The sequence below is a fragment of the Pan paniscus genome, chromosome 19 (genome assembly GCF_029289425.2).
Source record: "Pan paniscus chromosome 19, NHGRI_mPanPan1-v2.0_pri, whole genome shotgun sequence".
NCBI classification, from domain to species: Eukaryota; Metazoa; Chordata; class Mammalia; order Primates; family Hominidae; genus Pan; species Pan paniscus.
In genome coordinates this window covers 60981822-61001208 of record NC_073268.2, presented here as the reverse complement: position 1 = coordinate 61001208, position 19387 = coordinate 60981822, and the positions used below count along the sequence as shown (strand labels likewise).

At 42.0% G+C, this 19387-nt stretch overlaps 1 protein-coding gene and 1 long non-coding RNA gene across 2 annotated transcripts in view; one reads left to right on the top strand and one right to left on the bottom strand.

Moving 5' to 3' along the window:
- Window positions 1-18541, top strand: part of MYOCD (myocardin) — a 100207-nt gene extending 81666 nt beyond the window's left edge. The window contains exons 10-14 of the mRNA XM_003829385.4: window positions 4916-5848; window positions 8918-9061; window positions 10589-10717; window positions 13157-13214; window positions 15549-18541. Of these exons, the coding sequence (XP_003829433.1) occupies window positions 4916-5848; window positions 8918-9061; window positions 10589-10717; window positions 13157-13214; window positions 15549-16120 (1836 nt within the window). The 3' untranslated portion in view covers window positions 16121-18541. The remainder of the gene's footprint in view (window positions 1-4915; window positions 5849-8917; window positions 9062-10588; window positions 10718-13156; window positions 13215-15548) is intronic.
- Window positions 12641-19387, bottom strand: part of LOC130540934 (uncharacterized) — a 30194-nt gene continuing 23447 nt past the window's right edge. Inside the window, exon 2 of the long non-coding RNA XR_008954967.2 lies at window positions 12641-16194. This is a non-coding gene — a long non-coding RNA (uncharacterized LOC130540934). The remainder of the gene's footprint in view (window positions 16195-19387) is intronic.

Sequence of the window (19387 nt, the reverse complement as noted above, 5' to 3'; positions counted from 1 at the left end):
AAATTGATGAAGAACAAAATGGAAAGAGTGAGAAGGAAAGAGAGAGGAGGAATGAAGGAGGCATATGATGCAACCACAATTGGGGAAAGGAAGAAATAAGAGGAATGGATGAAGGTGACCCCGCTAATAGTAATCAGAAAGGTCATATAACGAAGGTGACATTTGCAAGCAATTTTCATGTTTTGCTACACAAAAGGAAAGGAACACTGAGAGAAAAGTCTTTGATTTCTTTTTGAAAAGTTCATGGTTATATATCACAGTATGTGGATAATTTTTTACATCCTATTTAAAAAAAAAAAAAACTGGCTGGGCGCGGTGGCTCACGCCTATAATCGCAGCACTTTGGGAGGCCAAGGTAGGCGGATCATGAAGTCAAGAGATCAAGACCAGCCTGACCAACACGGTGAAACCCCATCTCTACGAAAAATATAAAAATTAGCCGGGCGTGGTGGTGCACGCCTGTAATCCAGCTACTCGGGAGGCTGAGGTGGGAGAATCGCTTGAACCCGGGAGGTGGAGGTTGCAGTGAGCCAAGATCGTGCCACTGCACTCTAGCCTGATGACAGAGCTTGACTCCGTCTCAAAAAACAAAAACAAACAAAAAAAAAAACCAAAAACTGGAGAGAGAGAGAAAGAGAGAGACTGAAAGTTTAAAAAACTGAGAGAATACCTTATTGATATTAAGAAATAATAATTCATATTTTAAGGTGTGATAATGTTATTATATTATGGCTTTTTAAGGGTACTTATCTTTCAGAGATAGAGACCAAATTATTTGGATGAAATTATATATGCTTTGCTTCAAAATAATTCAGGAAAGGTAGGAGAAGTGGGTTGGAGTATAGAAGAAACAAGATTGGGCAGAGTGATAATTGTTGAAGTTTGTTGATGAGTATATGAGGTTCATTAGACTTTCTATCTACTTTTGTGTATGTGTGAATTTTTCCATAATAGTTTAAAAAGTTATTAGTGATGAAAACACTAGAATGTAGGGAAGAGGTGTATACAAACCTTTGTCCTGAACAAGCCCATACAGTGTAATATCCTGAAGTTTAAGATAAATTAAACTCAACTGTATTCATTTTTAGAATATGAGCTACATTATTTAATAATGTAGTTAAATTATTCAGTGGTAAGACAGATTCTAAAAATAAATGTAGAACTCATCAATTTTAAGTAATTCAAAATTAAAACAATAATGAGTTGCCATTTTGTACTTTTTCAAACCAGCAAATCTAAAAGAAAATGATAAAACAATTCCAGCAAGACTGTAGGGTAAATAAATAATTGCTAATGTAAGTTAATTCAATCCTTTCTATAACTTTTAGCTGATTATAAAGTAACATATATTGACTTGAAATATGATAGTGTGTAGAAAAGTAAACAGTATTTTGAAAGATAAGACTAACAGAAAGCAGATTATATTTCCTTCTAGGTTTAAAATGCATATAAACATTTTGTTTTAAAATAATTGTCTTGAAAAAATTACGTGCACATAAATTACTGGCATACTTCTTTTCTTAACACATCGTGAACATTTTTCATAACTGTTAATATTCAATAATTTTTTTATTTTTAATAGCAGCATATCACTTCACCACATAGTTAACATTCCACTGCTGGACACTTAACTAGCTACCAGATTTTTGCTATTCAAAATGTGATTTCAGGCCGGGCGCAGTGGCTCACGCCTGTAATCCTAGCGTTTGGGAGGCCAAGGTGGGCGGATCGCTTGAGGTCAGGTGTTCAAAACCAGCATGGCCAACATGGTGAAACCCCATCTCTACTAAAAATACAAAAAATTAGCCAGGTGTGGTGGTGCACACCTGTAATCCCAGCTACTCAGGAGGCTGAGGCAGGGGAATTGCTTGAACCCAGGAGATGGAGGTTGCAGTGAGCTGAGATCGCACCACTACACTCCAGCCTGGGTGACAGAGCGACACTCTGTCTCAAAACTTATATATATATATATGTGTGTGTGTATATATACACACACACATATATATACACATATGTATGTATATACATATGTATATGTATATATACAAAACCTATATATATGTGTGTATATATATACACATATGTCTCAAAACCTATATATACGTGTGTATATATATACACACGTATATATACACATATGTATATACATGTACATATGTGTATATATGTATACATATGTGTATATATATACATATATATGTATATATATGTATATATGTGTGTGTATATATATATATGATTTCAATGATCTTTGTGCCTACATTTATTAGTTTCTCTGATTATTTCCTCAGGCTAGAATAAAATTCCTGAATTAAATATATTAATATTGTTTAAAGTTTGTTTGTTTGTTTGTTTGTTTGTTTGTTTTTGAGACGGAGGCTCGCTCTGTCGCCCAGGCTGGAGTGCAGTGGCCTGATCTCGGCTCACTGCAAGCTCCGCCTTCCGGGTTCACGCCTTTCTCCTGCCTCAGCCTCCCGAATAGCTGGGACTACAGGCGCCCGCCATCATGCCCAGCTAATTTTTTGTATTTTTAGTAGAGACGGGGTTTCACCGTGGTCTCGATCTCCTGACCTCGTGATCCGCCCGCCTCGGCCTCCCAAAGTTCTGGGATTACAGGAGTGAGCCACGGCGCCCGGCTAAAGTTTTTGATACATATTAAAATTTCTGCCGTGAACATTTATGTGTCTATTCCCAGAAGCAGCAAGTCGAAGCAGCACTTCTCAAACATTAATGTGTGAACTGAATCACCTGAGCTCTTGGTAGCATGAAGATTCTGATTCAGGTCTGGGGAGGGGCCCAAGATTCTGCATTTCCAACTAGCTCCCAGGCGATGCTGATGTTGCTTGTCTAAGGACCATACTTTGAATAGCAATGTAATAAAGAGCTTTACAAACACGTTGTAATTTTGGGCCGGGCGCTATGGCTCACGCCTGTAATCCCAGCACTTTGGGAGGCTGAGGTGAGTGGATCATCTACGGTCAGGAGTTCCAGACCAGCCTGGCCAACATGGTGAAACCCCGTCTCTACTTAAAATACAAAAATTAGCCCGGTGTGGTGGTGCGTGCCTGTAATCCCAGCTACTCGGGAGGCTGAGGCGGGAGAATTGCTTGAACCCGGGAGGTGGAGGTTGCAGTGAGCCGAGATTATGCTGCTGCAATCCAGCCTGACCAACAGAGCAAGACTCTGCCTCAAAAAAAAACTAATTTAATTTTTGCTGCTACTTAACTAACACAAAGTCTTCTTATTCATTTGCCAACTTAATAAATACAAATAGATATATCTTCATTAGATTTTCATTTCTTGGATTACTAATGATGATATACATACATTACTGTCCATATTTTAAATTTTATTTCGTTTCTGAAAAGCTGGATCATATATCCCTTGCTCATTTTTATACTGGGTATCAATCTTCTTTTTAATCAATTAGCACACTTGATACATTGAGCTTTTTAACACTTTATTATTTGTGTCACAATTCATTTTTCCCAAGATAGCTATTTGTATTTGCGCTTTGTAGTTTCTTGACTTACAGAAGTTTTAAATTTTGTTTTCAATATTTTTCTCAAACTATCTTTTCCTACAGAGTATCAGAATATTTCCCTATAGTCTTCTGTTTTATGAAATTATTGACATTTAGGTATTTAATATGTTTCCCGTTTTAATTACAAACGTAATACGTTTATGTGGCATATTTAGAACATACAGATAAGGAGAACCGTTGTTAACATTTTAGCATATTTTTATCTGGATTTTTCATATGCAAACATAGGTTCAAATATATATATGTATATATATATACATACATCGTTTATATAATTTTTAGAAAAATACAATCAATTCAAACTTTGTTCACTTGTTACTATACCACAACAATTAATCATCCAATGTCAGCAAATATTTATAGCATCAGCTTTAATGGATCTGTAGTGTCCCATCATTTGCATACACTATCATTTACCTAACCACTTCTCATATTTGTAGATATTTAGAGTTTCCAGTTTGTGAACATTATAAAAAATACAGGGATAAGATAATTACAAGTGAATTAACATAATAATATTAGTAAAACTTTATATTGCACAACAATTTGCCAGGCACTATTCCAAGTGCTTTATACATTTTAAGCCATTTTAACCCTCACAAAAATGCATAAAGTAAGCATTATTTCCTCCATTTCCCAGAAGGGAAACTGAGGCACAGAGTGATTGATCACTGAGTTAGTAACAGACAGGGCCAGGAGTTGAACTGATGGTCTTATTGCCACATACTCTCTCAGTATACGACTATTATTCAGCTGGTCATTGCAATTAGGACATAAACGTTTATATGGAGCCGTGGTTCTCAAAGTCAGGTCGGGGCACCACCTGAGGACTTGTTAGAAATGCGTATCAACTGGGTCAGAAACCCCACAGTGGGGCCCTGCAGTCTGCTTTGTAACACACCCTCCAGTGGTTCTGGCGCATGCTCAGGTTTGAGGAAGAGAACGTGGTAGGAAGAGCCCTCACCAAGGAAGCCAGAAAAGCTGCAGACTTTGCTGTACTTCAAGACTATTGTTGGAGGGCTTGTGTCTAAACCCAGGCAGATATGTTTTCTCATCTATAAAATGGGGACACAGATCGCCATGAGGGATGACGGGCAGTAGATTAGATGACTTCTACCATTCATTCAAGCTCTACATTTCTATGACTCTAAGGCCATGAAAACACCGTATATGATAAAGTTAAAAATAATTGTTAAAATTGTGCAGAACTGATTTATATCAGGGGTAGGAGAGGAAATCGGAAAGAAGTATAAAAAAGAGGTGGGTATTGTAGAATTCCATTTGTGATGTTTTGAAGCTAATTGTATAATGAATACACTTTTAAAAATATTGTCGTTAAACAGCACACTAACCACATTCTGATTTCTTTAGGTCTCTGAATTAAGACAACAGCTTCGAATTCGGGGCTTGCCTGTGTCAGGCACCAAAACGGCTCTCATGGACCGGCTTCGACCCTTCCAGGACTGCTCTGGCAACCCAGTGCCGAACTTTGGGGATATAACGACTGTCACTTTTCCTGTCACACCCAACACGCTGCCCAATTACCAGTCTTCCTCTTCTACCAGTGCCCTGTCCAATGGCTTCTACCACTTTGGCAGCACCAGCTCCAGCCCCCCGATCTCCCCAGCCTCCTCTGACCTGTCAGTCGCTGGGTCCCTGCCGGACACCTTCAATGATGCCTCCCCCTCCTTCGGCCTGCACCCGTCCCCAGTCCACGTGTGCACGGAGGAAAGTCTCATGAGCAGCCTGAACGGGGGCTCTGTTCCTTCTGAGCTGGATGGGCTGGACTCCGAGAAGGACAAGATGCTGGTGGAGAAGCAGAAGGTGATCAATGAACTCACCTGGAAACTCCAGCAAGAGCAGAGGCAGGTGGAGGAGCTGAGGATGCAGCTTCAGAAGCAGAAAAGGAATAACTGTTCAGAGAAGAAGCCGCTGCCTTTCCTGGCTGCCTCCATCAAGCAGGAAGAGGCTGTCTCCAGCTGTCCTTTTGCATCCCAAGTACCTGTGAAAAGACAAAGCGGCAGCTCAGAGTGTCACCCGCCGGCTTGTGAAGCTGCTCAACTCCAGCCTCTTGGAAATGCTCGTTGTGTGGAGTCCTCAGATCAAACCAATGTACTTTCTTCCACATTCCTCAGCCCCCAGTGTTCCCCTCAGCATTCACCGCTGGGGGCTGTGAAAAGCCCACAGCACATCAGTTTGCCCCCATCACCCAACAACCCTCACTTTCTGCCCTCATCCTCCGGGGCCCAGGGAGAAGGGCACAGGGTCTCCTCGCCCATCAGCAGCCAGGTGTGCACTGCACAGGTAAGAGCACCTTGCGCCATGCCTGGTGCACACTTCTTTCTGGAAGTGGGTTACAAATTTTCAACTGCTAAAGAGCTAATGTCAGAACTTTCAATGGGAAGGGTTTACCAAAAGCATAGCAGAATCTCCCAGACACTACAATCCTTGGATCTTCATGGTAGACCAAACTCACTCATCCTGTAAGGCAGGGGTTGGCAAACTTACTCTGTAAAGGGCCAGATGGTAAATATTTTTTGCTTTGCAGGTCACACTGTCTGTGTCATACCTACCCAATTTTGCCTTTGTTTCACAAAAGCAGCCATAGATATCATGTGAGCAAATGCACATGGCTCTGTCCCAATAAAACTTTATTTTAAAAAATAGTCAGTGAGCAAGACTTGGCTTGTGGGCTGCAGTTTGCTGACCACTGTTCTCAGGATTCCCAGGATTCCTCGGTGTCCAACCTTATCATAGGCCAAACCAATGCCTCAAAGGTTTAAAGGGGAAATCATCAGATCTTACTCTTCATATAATGGTCTGCATAGTGCAAACATTTACTGAGCACCTACTATGTGCCAGGCCCCATTCTCATCTCTGGGACTTAGTGCTGAACTAGCCAAACAAAAATTTCTATTCTCATGGGAACAGAGACAGTTTAAAAGTAAATTAAACAATTTCAAAGTTAATTATGTACTATATTAGAAGATGACACATCTTATGGAGAAAAAGCAAAGAGGTGTGTGTGTGTGTGTGTGTGTGTGTGTGTGTGTGTGTGTAGTTTGGAAGTTTGCAACTGTTTTTTTGAGATAGAGTCTCGCTCTGTCACCCAGGCTAGAGTGCAGTGGCGTGATCTTGGCTCACTGCAACCTCTGCCTCCCGGGTTCAAGTGATTTTTCTGCGTCAGCCTCCCGAGTAGCTGGGACTACAGGCGCACACCACCATGCCTGGCTATTTTTGTATTTTTAGTAGAGACAGAGTTTCACCATGTTGGCCAGGCTGGTCTCTAACTCCTGACCTCGTGATCCGCCCGCCTTGGCCTCCCAAAGTGCTGGGATTACAGGCGTGAGCCACCACGCCCAGCCAGAAATTTGCAACTTTAAATAGAAGAGCCAGGGACGTTTAGCAAAACCTTGAAAGCAGTAAAAAGAAAATGTCGTGGATATTTGGGGTGAAGGCATTGAAGGCAAACGAGAAATAGCACTTGCAGAGGCCCTGAGGTTGGAACTTGTAGGGACTGTTCAAGGATCAGAAAAAGGGCCAGTGGCCGGAGCAGAATGGAAGTGGTCATAGGAGATGGCTTAGAAGACTCACTAATTCAAAGACTAGGCAAAGGTGACTGACAAAGACTTTATGCTCATGAGCTGAAGAATTACTAGGAAAGCCTATATAAGTCAAGTTGAGAAAGGTTACATTATCAAAAGGTTCTGACATCACCATTATTAGAAAAGGAATCAGAAGAAAACTCACATTAACTGAATACCTGCTAAGTGCCAAGCATTACAAGGCATGTCTATGAGTAATTTCAGTTATTGCCACAAGAAACCTATGAGCTCCAATGTATTATTCTTTATTTGTCATTGAGGAAAATGAGGCTCAGAGAGCTTAAATTAGTTACCCAGGATCACATGAACCCAAGATTTGTTAATTCTAAGTACAATGCCCTATTCAAGTGGAATATCTCCACCCCAAGAGTGTGAAGTGTGGCAAAAGGTAATGAGAAGTAATTTTTACAAACCTACAGGAACAATGCATTCCAATGAATGATGTCTACCCCTGAGGGGCACGGTGGGAGAAATTAGGACCTAAAAAAATTATTGTCATAATTAACAAACATTTATTGAGTGTGTAGTGTCCTGGGAAACAAAGGTAAAAATAGCTCTTGAGACACAGCTCTGGACCAAAAATTTCAGTACTGATGATACTGCTGCTAACGTTGTACAGTGATTTATGGTTCACAAAGACTCTTTGAAGACATTAAAAATTTCATGATAAAATGATAAAGAACAGGCCAGGCGCGCTGGCTCACACCTGTAATCCTAGCACTTTGGGAGGCCGAGGTGGGCGGATCACAAGGTCAAGAGTTCGAGACCAGCCTGGCCAACACAGTGAAACCCCATCTCTACTAAAAATACAAAAATTAGGCCAGGCACAGTGGCTCATGCCTGTAATCCCAGCACTTTGGAGGCCAAGCGGGTGGATCACAAGGTCAGGAGTTCGAGACCAGCCTAGCCAATATGGTGAAACCCCATTTCTACTAAAAATACAAAAATTAGGCCAGGCGCGATGGTTCATGCCTGTAATCCCAGCTTGAGAGGCTGAGGCGGGTGGATCACGAGGTCAGGAGATAGAGACCAGCCTGGCCAATATGGTGAGACCCCATCTCTACTAAAAGTACAAAAATTAGCCGGGCGTGGTGGCACGCGCCTGTAGTCCCAGCTACTAGGGATGCTGAGGTAGGGGAATAGCCTGAACCTGGGAGGCAGAGGTTGCAGTAAGCCGAGATCGCACCACTGCACTGCAGCCCAGGCGACAGAGTGAGACTCGTCTAAAAATAAATGAATAAAATAAAAAAATAAAGAACAATATAGGTTAACAATGACTGATCTATGCTTACAACATTAAATGCTGGTGGGAGGGAGGGACAGATTGATTATAAAGGGCTGGAAAGGTCCAGGAAGCTTTCATGAAGGGGTTGGACTTGACAGGAAGTGTCACGTTAAAAGGTAGAGGGCCAGGAAAGGGACAAGGTAGGGGGATGGAATGTACAGGGCATGCTGCTGGAGGTCCATGGCGGGAATAGTAGAACTTAAGCTTGCAGAAGTAAATAGCACCAAAGTGTAGAGTCTTGAACACCCATCCGGTTTGAAAGCGGAAATCCTATGATGTGGATACCTGGAGCCACTGGAAGTTTCTGAGCAGTAGGTGATGTCTAAAAAGCCAGATTTTAGGCAAGTTCATCTGGTAATGGAATTTAGGAAGGTTTGTAAAAATGACACCAGGGGACACAGGGCAGGAACCAGAATTGTCAGCTAAGGTCACACTCAAGTAAGCTGCTGCTGGCCATGTAATTTGTCACTTCTTCCTTTGCAGAACTCAGGAGCACACGATGGCCATCCTCCAAGCTTCTCTCCCCATTCTTCCAGCCTCCACCCGCCCTTCTCTGGAGCCCAAGCAGACAGCAGTCATGGTGCCGGGGGCAACCCTTGTCCCAAAAGCCCATGTGTACAGCAAAAGGTAGGCACCTGGAAAAAGGCCTCAACCTGGGATTCACTTTGCCTCTTCTCTCTTCTGTAACCCGGGAGGCAGAGGTTGCAGTGAGCCGAGATCGCACCACTGCACTCCAGCCCAGGTGACAGAGCGAGACTGCATCTCAAAAAAAAAAAAAAAAAAATGAATAAAATAAAAAAATAAAGAACAATATAGGTTAACAATGACTGATCTATGCTTACAACATTAAATGCTGGTGGGAGGGAGGGACAGATTGATTATAAAGGGCTGGAAGGGTCCTCCAAAGTGAAAAATAATGAAGTTCCCTTTCAAGGCAGAAGTAAATTTCATTCTAGAGAGAAACAAATCCACTCCAAATGCATCTAAAAGGATGTACAGATACGAGTTAGAAGTTTTCCCAGGGAGTCATTTCCTGGGGTCATCCCAGAAATCATGATGACTAAAATGGCCATATGTTTGCAAAACAACGTGAACAATAAACCAGTTTCTGTGAAGTTAAAGATTGGGATCAGGGTGTGTGGGAAACAACATTGGAGGAAGAGAGAGGGACACAGATCCATGGACAGGATTGGAGAGATGTGCAAAGCAGGGGTCACAGTGCAATATCTTTATGGAAAAGGAAGAGACATCACCCTTCAGCTGGTGGAAGAAGTCAGGGGTATGAAGGATCCAGGGTATGGAGAGTCTCAAGGGGCAAAGAAGAGGTGGCAGAAAGGAGACAAACAAGATAAGCATGACATAAAAGTGCCACATACCACAAGTCGGAAGGGGCAGAGACCCTGAATTGGGCCAGGCACTCCACAGGAGAACACACTCAAAATAAACAAAGCTGGTTCATAAAGAGACCTCAGCAATGCCTCCAGCTCTCTGCAAAATACCCAGTTTGGAATAAATGACCTGTGGGGTAGATTAGTCTGGAAATTCCTGGGTTGATTATTTTTTATTTATTATTTATTTATTTTTGAGACACAGTCTCACTCTGTCGGCCAGACTGCAGTGCAGTGGCGCGATCTCGGCTCACTGCAACCTCCACCTCCCAGGTTCAAGCGATTCTTCCGCCTCAGCCTCCCAAGTAGCTGGGATTACAGGCGCGCCACCATGCCTGGCTAATTTTTTTATTTTTAGTGAGATGGGGTTTCACCATGTTGGCCAGGCTGCTCTCGAACTCCTGACCTCAGGTGATCTGCCCACCTCGGCCTCCCAAAGTGCTAGTATTACAGCTATGAGCCATCACGCCTAGCCTGATCTGTTTGTATTGAATTGGACTGTTACTTATTTTCCCCTAAAATAAGAGGGTGCACCTTAAGGAGGAAAATAGATCTTGCAAGGTTGCCATTCTAAGACGCCACCACCAATGAACCCACAGTAGCATTCACTACTGTTAATATATGGGAGTTATTTTCTAAGCCCTGGACTTTTCTTTTTTCCTCTTAGATCAATTTTTCCAAAATTTAGCCTGTTGTTTCTAGAACAGAAACAATATAATTTCAGATCCATGAATTCAATGCCTTTCTTCATATTTTACCCATGCAGATGGCTGGTTTACACTCTTCTGATAAGGTGGGGCCAAAGTTTTCAATTCCATCCCCAACTTTTTCTAAGTCAAGTTCAGCAATTTCAGAGGTAACACAGCCTCCATCCTATGAAGATGCCGTAAAGCAGGTAACCATGTGATTTGTTCTTTATGGAAGAATAGACTGACTCAATGAACAGACATTGTTTGATATGATTAAACTTCACGCAGTTTGTAAATTCTGATATTGAGTGTGTCATGTGCCACACCACCAAAATAAGCAAATTATCTAGACAATAATTGGAAAACAGTGTTGCATGTGTAGCTGTGTGAGGCAGGGAGAGAAGAGGGTCACCTGTCTGGCTTTGGTACCAGTTCTGCCATCTGCCAGCTGCCACTGTCACTAAGGTGAATACTTCACCTCTCTTATGCAAAATAGGGATAATATTTACTTGGTAAGGATTCTAGATAGCCTCGCACTTACCACATTGTTCAGGCACATAATACCTTCTCAAATAGATGAGAGTGACTGTCAGGGTAATACTTCCTAAGGTTCTCCCTGGCTTTAAAATTCAATGACCCTGGCAAAACATTGACGGGTATTGAAGCTGGATAATAAATGCAAGGAGGTTCACTGTATCCTCTACTTTCATTTGGATTTGGAAAGTCTCAAAATTAAAAAGTAAGAAAAAGAAAAAACAAGGCTGGGCCTGGTGGCTCACACCTGTAATCCCAGCACTTTGGGAGGCCAAGGTGAGTGGATCACCTGAGGTCAGGAGTTTGAGACCAGCCTGACCAACATGGTGAGACCCCGTCTCTACTAAAAATACAAAAATTAGCTGGGTGTGGTGGTGTGTGCCTGTAATCCCAGCTACTCGGGAGGCTGAGGCAGGAGAATTGCTTGAACCTGGGAGGTGGAGGTTGCAGTGAGCCGAGTTTGTAGCACTGTACTCCAGCCCAGGTGACAAGAGCAAAACTCCATCTCAAAAAAAAAAAAAAGAAAGAAAAAGAGAAACAATTAATGATCCCCTATTTCAAATAGTCTGAACTTGGATAAGGTATTCGATAGCCCTTCATATGTGCTCAACCCAGAGAAGAACATTTACATCAATTACTGCATATGGGTATCACACAGATCAAAGTCAGCCTGCAGTTAAGTTTTGTTTGGCTTAAAGAATGTTTTAAATAACAGGAGATGGTATGCAGAGTGGGCTTTCTCATTTCTAAAAAATTAGAGGATCTGGCAAACCAGGAGCCACACTGCTGCGAGACAACAATTGCCTAAACCAAGGTTCTTTTGCTACTTTGAGCCACAGCTATGCTCTGCTCTCTGCCTCTTTTTCTTATTCTATATTCAGTTCATTTCCATTACCTGCCAGACCCTTAGGCATCTGGTACCTTCTGAACTGATAAATGACTCATTTTTTGGTCAGTGCTCCCATCCATATTGATTACCGATACCTGTGTTTATTGAGTCTGGGCTCTCAGAGGAGTGAGATGGATATATGCCTTTGTTCTCCCCATTCCTCTCCCCCGGTTTCTGTAAACATCAGCCGATTCTTCAGTTTCAAAAGAAAAGGGCCAGGCAAAGTGGACATCCAGAAATAAGACTCTACTGAGATGAGCCAGAGAGGAGGGGGCATACCCTACTGGTGTCTACAGGTTCCTCAAGCTACTGCAATGAGGAACCATCAAAATATGAGCCAAGTTCTTGGGCCACATTGGAGCAACCAAGCAAGAGGTAGATTCAGGTTACTTCAAAGTAAGAGCCTAAAAAGACATTTTCTATATATTAAGATGTCCTGCTCCTGGGATGAAAACCTCTCAAACAACTGAACCGACTCTAAAGTACCCTATGCTAGAAAGCATTCTGCCTTCTTTTTCCCTTCTCCTGTTGTAGTAGACTGTTTCATTCAGTAGATTATCTGCCTAAAATTACTACTGAAGCTTAATCAAACATGGTTTAAAATTTTTTAGGCAATAGACCTATGTTCATAGCAGCATTATTCACTGTAGCCCAAAGGTAGAAACAACCCATATGTTCATTGACAAATGAATGGATAAACAACATGTGTTATATCTATACAATGGAATTTTATTCAGTCTTAAAAAAAAAGAAATTCTGACACATGTCACAACATAGATCAACCTTAAGGACATTACGCTTAGGGAAATAAGCTAGTTGCAAAAGAATAAATACTGTATGATTCGCTTATATGAGGGACTTAGATAGAATAGTCAAATTCGTAAAGGCAGAAAGGAAAATGGCGGTTGCCAGGGGCTAAAGGATGGGGTGTGGGAAATTATGGTTTAATGGGTACACAATTTTAGTCTTGCAGGATGAAAAGAATTCTGAAGACAGATGGTGGTGATGGTCACACAATAGTGTGAATGTACTTAATGCCCCTTAACTGTACACTTAAAAATGGTTGATAGCAAATTTAAAGTGATGTGTATTTTGCCACAATTGGAAAAAAAAATACCTTGACCAAACCTAGTTTAAAATCTTGCAGTGCTGCTTCTAATGATTTCCTACGGAGATAACCACCTTCTAAATTGTCTGTCCTCCTTTGGTTAATTTGTAATAGCAAATGACCCGGAGTCAGCAGATGGATGAACTCCTGGACGTGCTTATTGAAAGCGGAGGTAAGACTGCCTGTGTCCTGTCCCTTAGGACATTCTGAGCCCACATGAACTCTAAGGAATGAACTCTCGGTACCCAGATCAGATGCATGCTGTGAGTTGGATGTACCAGGTAGTCCTCAGGGAGAGCCATTTCCTTTGAGCTTCTCGCACATTTTTAGAGCTGATAAAAGAAGGCTTAGTGGATGATTCCTCACTGCCTTTGTCCTAGGAGCATTTTGTAGCAATCATTTTAATAGTTTTCATGTTTCAGCCTAATCCTTGTTTCCTTAAGTGTTTTCTCTTGCTGCACTTCTTCTTTCTATGTTCTAATCTCAATGCCCCTGCCTTCTCAATTATAATAAAAGAAAAAAGCAGATAATGAACATTTTGTGCTACCTACTCAAAGTGAAATTCAATTAGCAACCTTCCACTGGATGGTTCATTCATGCTTAAATGTTATCCATGCTAGCAATAAAACATAATCAGCATGTTCTTTTTGTCACCTTTTAATTTGTTCATTTATTTACTTAAAAAATTATGGAGTGTGTACCTAGAATTTTAAACCACACAAATGAATAAGATGACCTAAGGAGCATGTGTAGATCAAAATAAAAGCACTCAGGGAGGAATCCTTAAGCCAAAAACATGTAAAATGTCAGAGACGGAGGTAGCAAAGGACTCAGAGAAGGGGTAGCCAGGCGTTGTCATAGTCTCCGTGCTGCATCAGACAAGATCCTGATTTCTATGGAGTTTACAGTCTGTTAAGGGAGACAGACAACAAGCAAGTGAACAGACCTTTCCGCCATTGTAGCAAGAGGGAAGAAGGAAGAGATGGGTACAAACATATGTATGTAAATGAGTTCTGTAATGGAAAGATGAGAAGAGTTCATATCAGATGCCCATACACACACACACACACACACACACACACATATTTTTGAGACGGAGTCTCACTCTGTCGCCAGGCTGGAGTGCAGTGGCACGATCTCGGCTCACTGCAACCTCCGCCTCCTGGGATCAAGCAATTCTCCTGCCTCAGCCTCCCGAGTAGCTGGGACTACAGGCGCATGCCACCACGCCCAGCTAATTTTTTGTATGTTTAGTAGAGACGGGGTTTCAACATGTTGGCCAGGATGATCTCAATCTCTTGACCTCGTGATCTGCCCACCTAGGCCTCCCAAAGTGCTGGGATTACAGGCATGAGCCACCACGCCCAGCCTGCCCTTGTATATTTTTAATGAAATATGTGGCAAGGCCAGAAAAGCGTGAGGATGCAGAACGGGAGTGTGGAAGATTCAGGGGAAGAAGAGCAGTTATGACTTAATCATGAATGAACTGAGTTTTCTGGAGAAACACAGCAGGGTTGTTTTGCAGTCTTAAATGCCAATTGTAGGTCTGACCTCAGAAATCTAAAGTGAAACCAAGTCAGCTTAGTTGTTTAATTTTTCTCTTGCAACGTTCTGCTGATCCAGAGCATGCTCAGCGAAGGCAGATGATCAGGTTCCTCCAGGTGTGGGGTTCTGCCAAAAATACAGGCTAGACAAGGAAAGAAGTGAAGACCAGAGGGGCTGGTGGACAGTGATAACATAGTAGAGTCTATGGATTACTGTGACTGTAAATGGTTGGGAAATTATTGTTACAAGGTACGTAATAAGTGGCTTGGAGGGTTGGGAGAGGATGGACAGAGAGTAGAAAATATAGCTTGAAAGTGAGCTTTCAGAGGGATGCAGTATTTGGAGATGACACAATCCAAGGTGTGTCTGACAGAGTGGCAATGGGGGAATCACTGGAGTTGAGGAGGAAGTCGGGAGCTGAGAGGCCAGCATGAACACTGTGATTTCCAAGGATGCTCAGGTTACAGAATGAGAAGGGTTCAAGTGGGGAAAAGGCAATGGAGTAGGAAGTAGAGTTTTCAGTAGATGAGGGGGAGTGACCAGGAGGCTAGGGGTGAGGCATTGCTGTCACCCTCAAAACCCAAAACTGCTGAGTTGTCATCAGAAGCGGGGGGAGTAGCAATCAGAAAGTGGCAATGGCATGGCGCCTGGTCCCTCATCGATGGTGTTGGGATGGACTCAGTGTCCTCAAGGGACTACCCGGGGTCAGAGGAGTAGGCCAGGAACCTTCAGAGAAGAGAGTTTAATAATCACAGAGTGGAATTCCCAAGAGGAAAGGGTTTGGGAAAAACCAGAGGGAAGATGAATTGGAGATTGATAGAGCAGCTTAGAGATGAGACTGGGTGGTGAGCGGTGACCAGGGAAGCGTGGCCATCTTCTGTATCTAAGTGTAACTCACTCATATTGTGTGGCATGCTCAATTTGAAGTGATTTAACAAGTCACATCGTGTATTGCCCACAGAAATGCCAGCAGATGCTAGAGAGGATCACTCATGTCTTCAAAAAGTCCCAAAGATACCCAGATCTTCCCGAAGTCCAACTGCTGTCCTCACCAAGCCCTCGGCTTCCTTTGAACAAGCCTCTTCAGGCAGCCAGATCCCCTTTGATCCCTATGCCACCGACAGTGATGAGCATCTTGAAGTTTTATTAAATTCCCAGAGCCCCCTAGGAAAGGTGAGTGATGTCACCCTTCTAAAAATTGGGAGCGAAGAGCCTCACTTTGATGGGATAATGGATGGATTCTCTGGGAAGGCTGCAGAAGACCTCTTCAATGCACATGAGATCTTGCCAGGCCCCCTCTCTCCAATGCAGACACAGTTTTCACCCTCTTCTGTGGACAGCAATGGGCTGCAGTTAAGCTTCACTGAATCTCCTTGGGAAACCATGGAGTGGCTGGACCTCACTCCGCCAAATTCCACACCAGGCTTTAGCGCCCTCACCACCAGCAGCCCCAGCATCTTCAACATCGATTTCCTGGATGTCACTGATCTCAATTTGAATTCTTCCATGGACCTTCACTTGCAGCAGTGGTAGAATGCCCAATGCACCAGTGCTATGGAAGACCAATGGAGTTCCATGGGGGAAAGCACACAGCCATACATACTTTACTGTCCAAAAACAGAAGAAGAAGAGAATTAAAAAGAAGCAATGATTTCTGTGCCAATGAACAAGAACAAAAGTCATTTTTAGAAATACATATTCTGTAATATTTACCAACATTCAGTAACTGTTAATGATTTCAACAATGCATTAAAAAAATGTGCTTTCTCAGATTAAGGATGCCAAAAAAGATATTTCACTGCCTTTTCAAAGACCAGTATATTTTCTAGCCCATAATTTTTCTCAGGCATTGTTGGGGCATAAGCTCACACTGTAAGCTTTTCTCATGAATTCACTAGACATAACCTGGAAGGAAAACATAGTCTTTTGGGAGTACAGGGAAGCCAGCCCCTCAAAGCTTATGGAAGACATACCTGCAATGGAAGCTGTTGCCCAATGTCTCCATTACTATCTTTCAAAAGAGAAGCCAGACCCAGCTTCAGATCAAAAGTTCTTGAGACAGAGGAACAAAACCAATCTATTTCCAGGGAAGCTAAATCAACTCTATTTTCCCTCTACCACAAAACTGCCCTGCTGGAGTGGTTCTGAACCTGTACCCAGGACTCGATGTGGTCACTAATAACAATTAACCTGAACTGAGTCCACAGAACTCCACTCAGAGCTTTCTTCTTTTTTAACCAGTGGCCCAATCATTCCCACCATCTCTGTGCTGATAAGTACGTGTCCTAGATGAGAACCCTGAAGGATGCAGACCTTATTCCCCCGAAGGAGATGCCACAAGCTCTCCAACACAGCCCCCTTCAGTTCCAAAGACTAGAGATGACCACATTGGTAGAAGTATATCTCGAGGCACAGGAAGGAAGCCCTACCAGGGATAATTCAGACAGGACTAGAGAATAACATCATTTCACATACCCTGGGATAAACACCCTGGGTTCCTATAAAAGGACTATTACTTATGGGAGTCCAGCTTCTCCTTTTGTTTTGTTACTATCAGTTTATCTTTCTCCCACTCCACTTTTCCTTCAAGGAACCAATCCTTTCCTGTTCCTCGTTTGGCCATCTTTCTTTTTCTGCCCCAACATTGGGAGGGGAGGACTTCTCAGTTCTAACAAGCTGCCATACTCCTAAGAAAGCCATTTTTGAAAAATTTAACAATCCAGGTTCTTCTGGAGAACTCATTCTCCACACGCACAGTTTGCTGCAAAAGGAAGTTGCAAGAATTTCTTGAGGAAGAAACTGGTGACTTGGTCCATCAGTCACGAAGTTCTTTCTATTCTCGTTTAGTTTTCAAGAAATTATTGGTTTGTGTTGCTCTGGGGAAATTGGAAATCATTACATTGTAAAGACAAATATGGATGATATTTACAGGAGAGAATTTCAGATCTGGGTTTTTGAAAGAAAACAGAATTGCACATTGAAAACGACGGAAGGAAAAAGACAGTGGTCTAATGTGCATTCCTCATTACCTCTCGTGGCTTTGGCTGGGAGTTGGAAAAAGCTAAAATTTCAGGACAGTCTCTGTAAGGCTCACTGTGGCTCCAGTTCACCATTTTATATTGTTGCATGCTGTAGAAAGGAGCTATTGCTGTTGTTTTGTTTTTTTTATTTAAATCACTAAGGCACTGTTTTTATCTTTTGTAAAAAAAAAAAAGTTCACCGTGCACTTATAGAAAAAATAATCAAAAATGTTGTGATTTTAGAAGCTCTCTTTTTGATAAACCAAAGATTTAGAAGTCATTCCATTGTTAACTTGTAAAAATGTGTGAACACAGAGAGTTTTTGGTGATTGCTACTCTGAAAGCTGCCAGATCTTATTCTGGGGGTGGAATGTGGAGGAATACACATACACACACAAACATACATGTATGTATAATAGATATATACATATGTGTATATTATATCTGTGTGTGCATGTATCTTCAAAAGCGGCGTTACAGAGTTCTACACCAAAAGCCTTTAACCCTTAATCTGCTGTGAATGATACCTGGCCTTTCTCACTATGAATTTCTGATTAATCAACCAGACTACACGTTGCCTCTCTGTGTATGACTAACGGCTCCAACCCGATGACTCACAGCTACTTGCTTATCGTGAACAAGCTCATCTTGGCAATGAATATGGATGTGAAAAGACAGAACGGCTTCACCATTAGTAGCTGGAAATGGTATCACAGTCTCTTATAGAGGAATATGAAAGGAACAAGAAAATCATTTTACATTCCTTTATCTGTATTGTGCTTTAAAAGATCCACGTGGTAAATTTTTTATTTTGCTTTTATGTCAGTCATCAGAACCAAAAAAATCCAGAAGAAAAAATTGCCAGTGTTTCCTTTGAAGATGAAGCTACTGGGGAAGAAAACCTTATTAATACACTCCACACATTTGTTCATTCCTCAGCTGTTGGTGTTTTCTTGGGGTCTTGACAAAGCTTGCTGGTCAGTGCACTTTTCAGGTGTCACGTTTTGCTGTTTGTATGTTCTTTTTCTTCCCCTTACTTCCTTTGGAAAACAAACTCACACAGTGCCCCTACTCTGAGACCTGGGACTGAGTGTTAATTATTTTTTTCCTTGGGTATTTCTATCTGAGAGACTAGACCTACTTAGGAGGCCTCTGTACTTCTCCAGATTGTACCTTTTTATGGGGATCTTTGAGGCTATGACCCAGGACTGATAGATATGCCTTACGGAAGACAAAAGATAAAATGGTTCCTATATCCTAATGCAAACCAACACAGTTAAAAGAGCAGATCTCTGGATAACTGCTCTCAACCTGCTTCTACGGTCTCCACAAACCGCATTCACCCTCTCTCTTCATAGCTCAGACATGAAATTTGAGGGAGAAAACTGGAGATAATTGGGAGAAAATTGATGAAGTTGGCTGCTTCCAGTAGATCAGATAATCCATGAATTTGTCTCCCATTGAGAATTTTATTTTAAATTCTTTTAAACTCTTCGTTGTGTCTTTTGTGATGACGAATCAGGCATGACTAAAAGATGTACAGAGACTTACGAAGATGGTCACATTCAAGTTCCCTAACGCTCTTAGAACCTGAAGATGACCATGTGTAGTTTTCTTAAGACCTCTGAACCCCCATGGTGATGAAGACTTGAAGACATTTGCAGCTATCTGCTGCAGTCTGGTAGATTCATACTTATCTAAAGAAGTCAAAAAATTTATTCGTGCAAGTGCTTGCAGGAAGCCAGTGCTTATTAGTAGTGACCCTGCTTCTATCAACGTT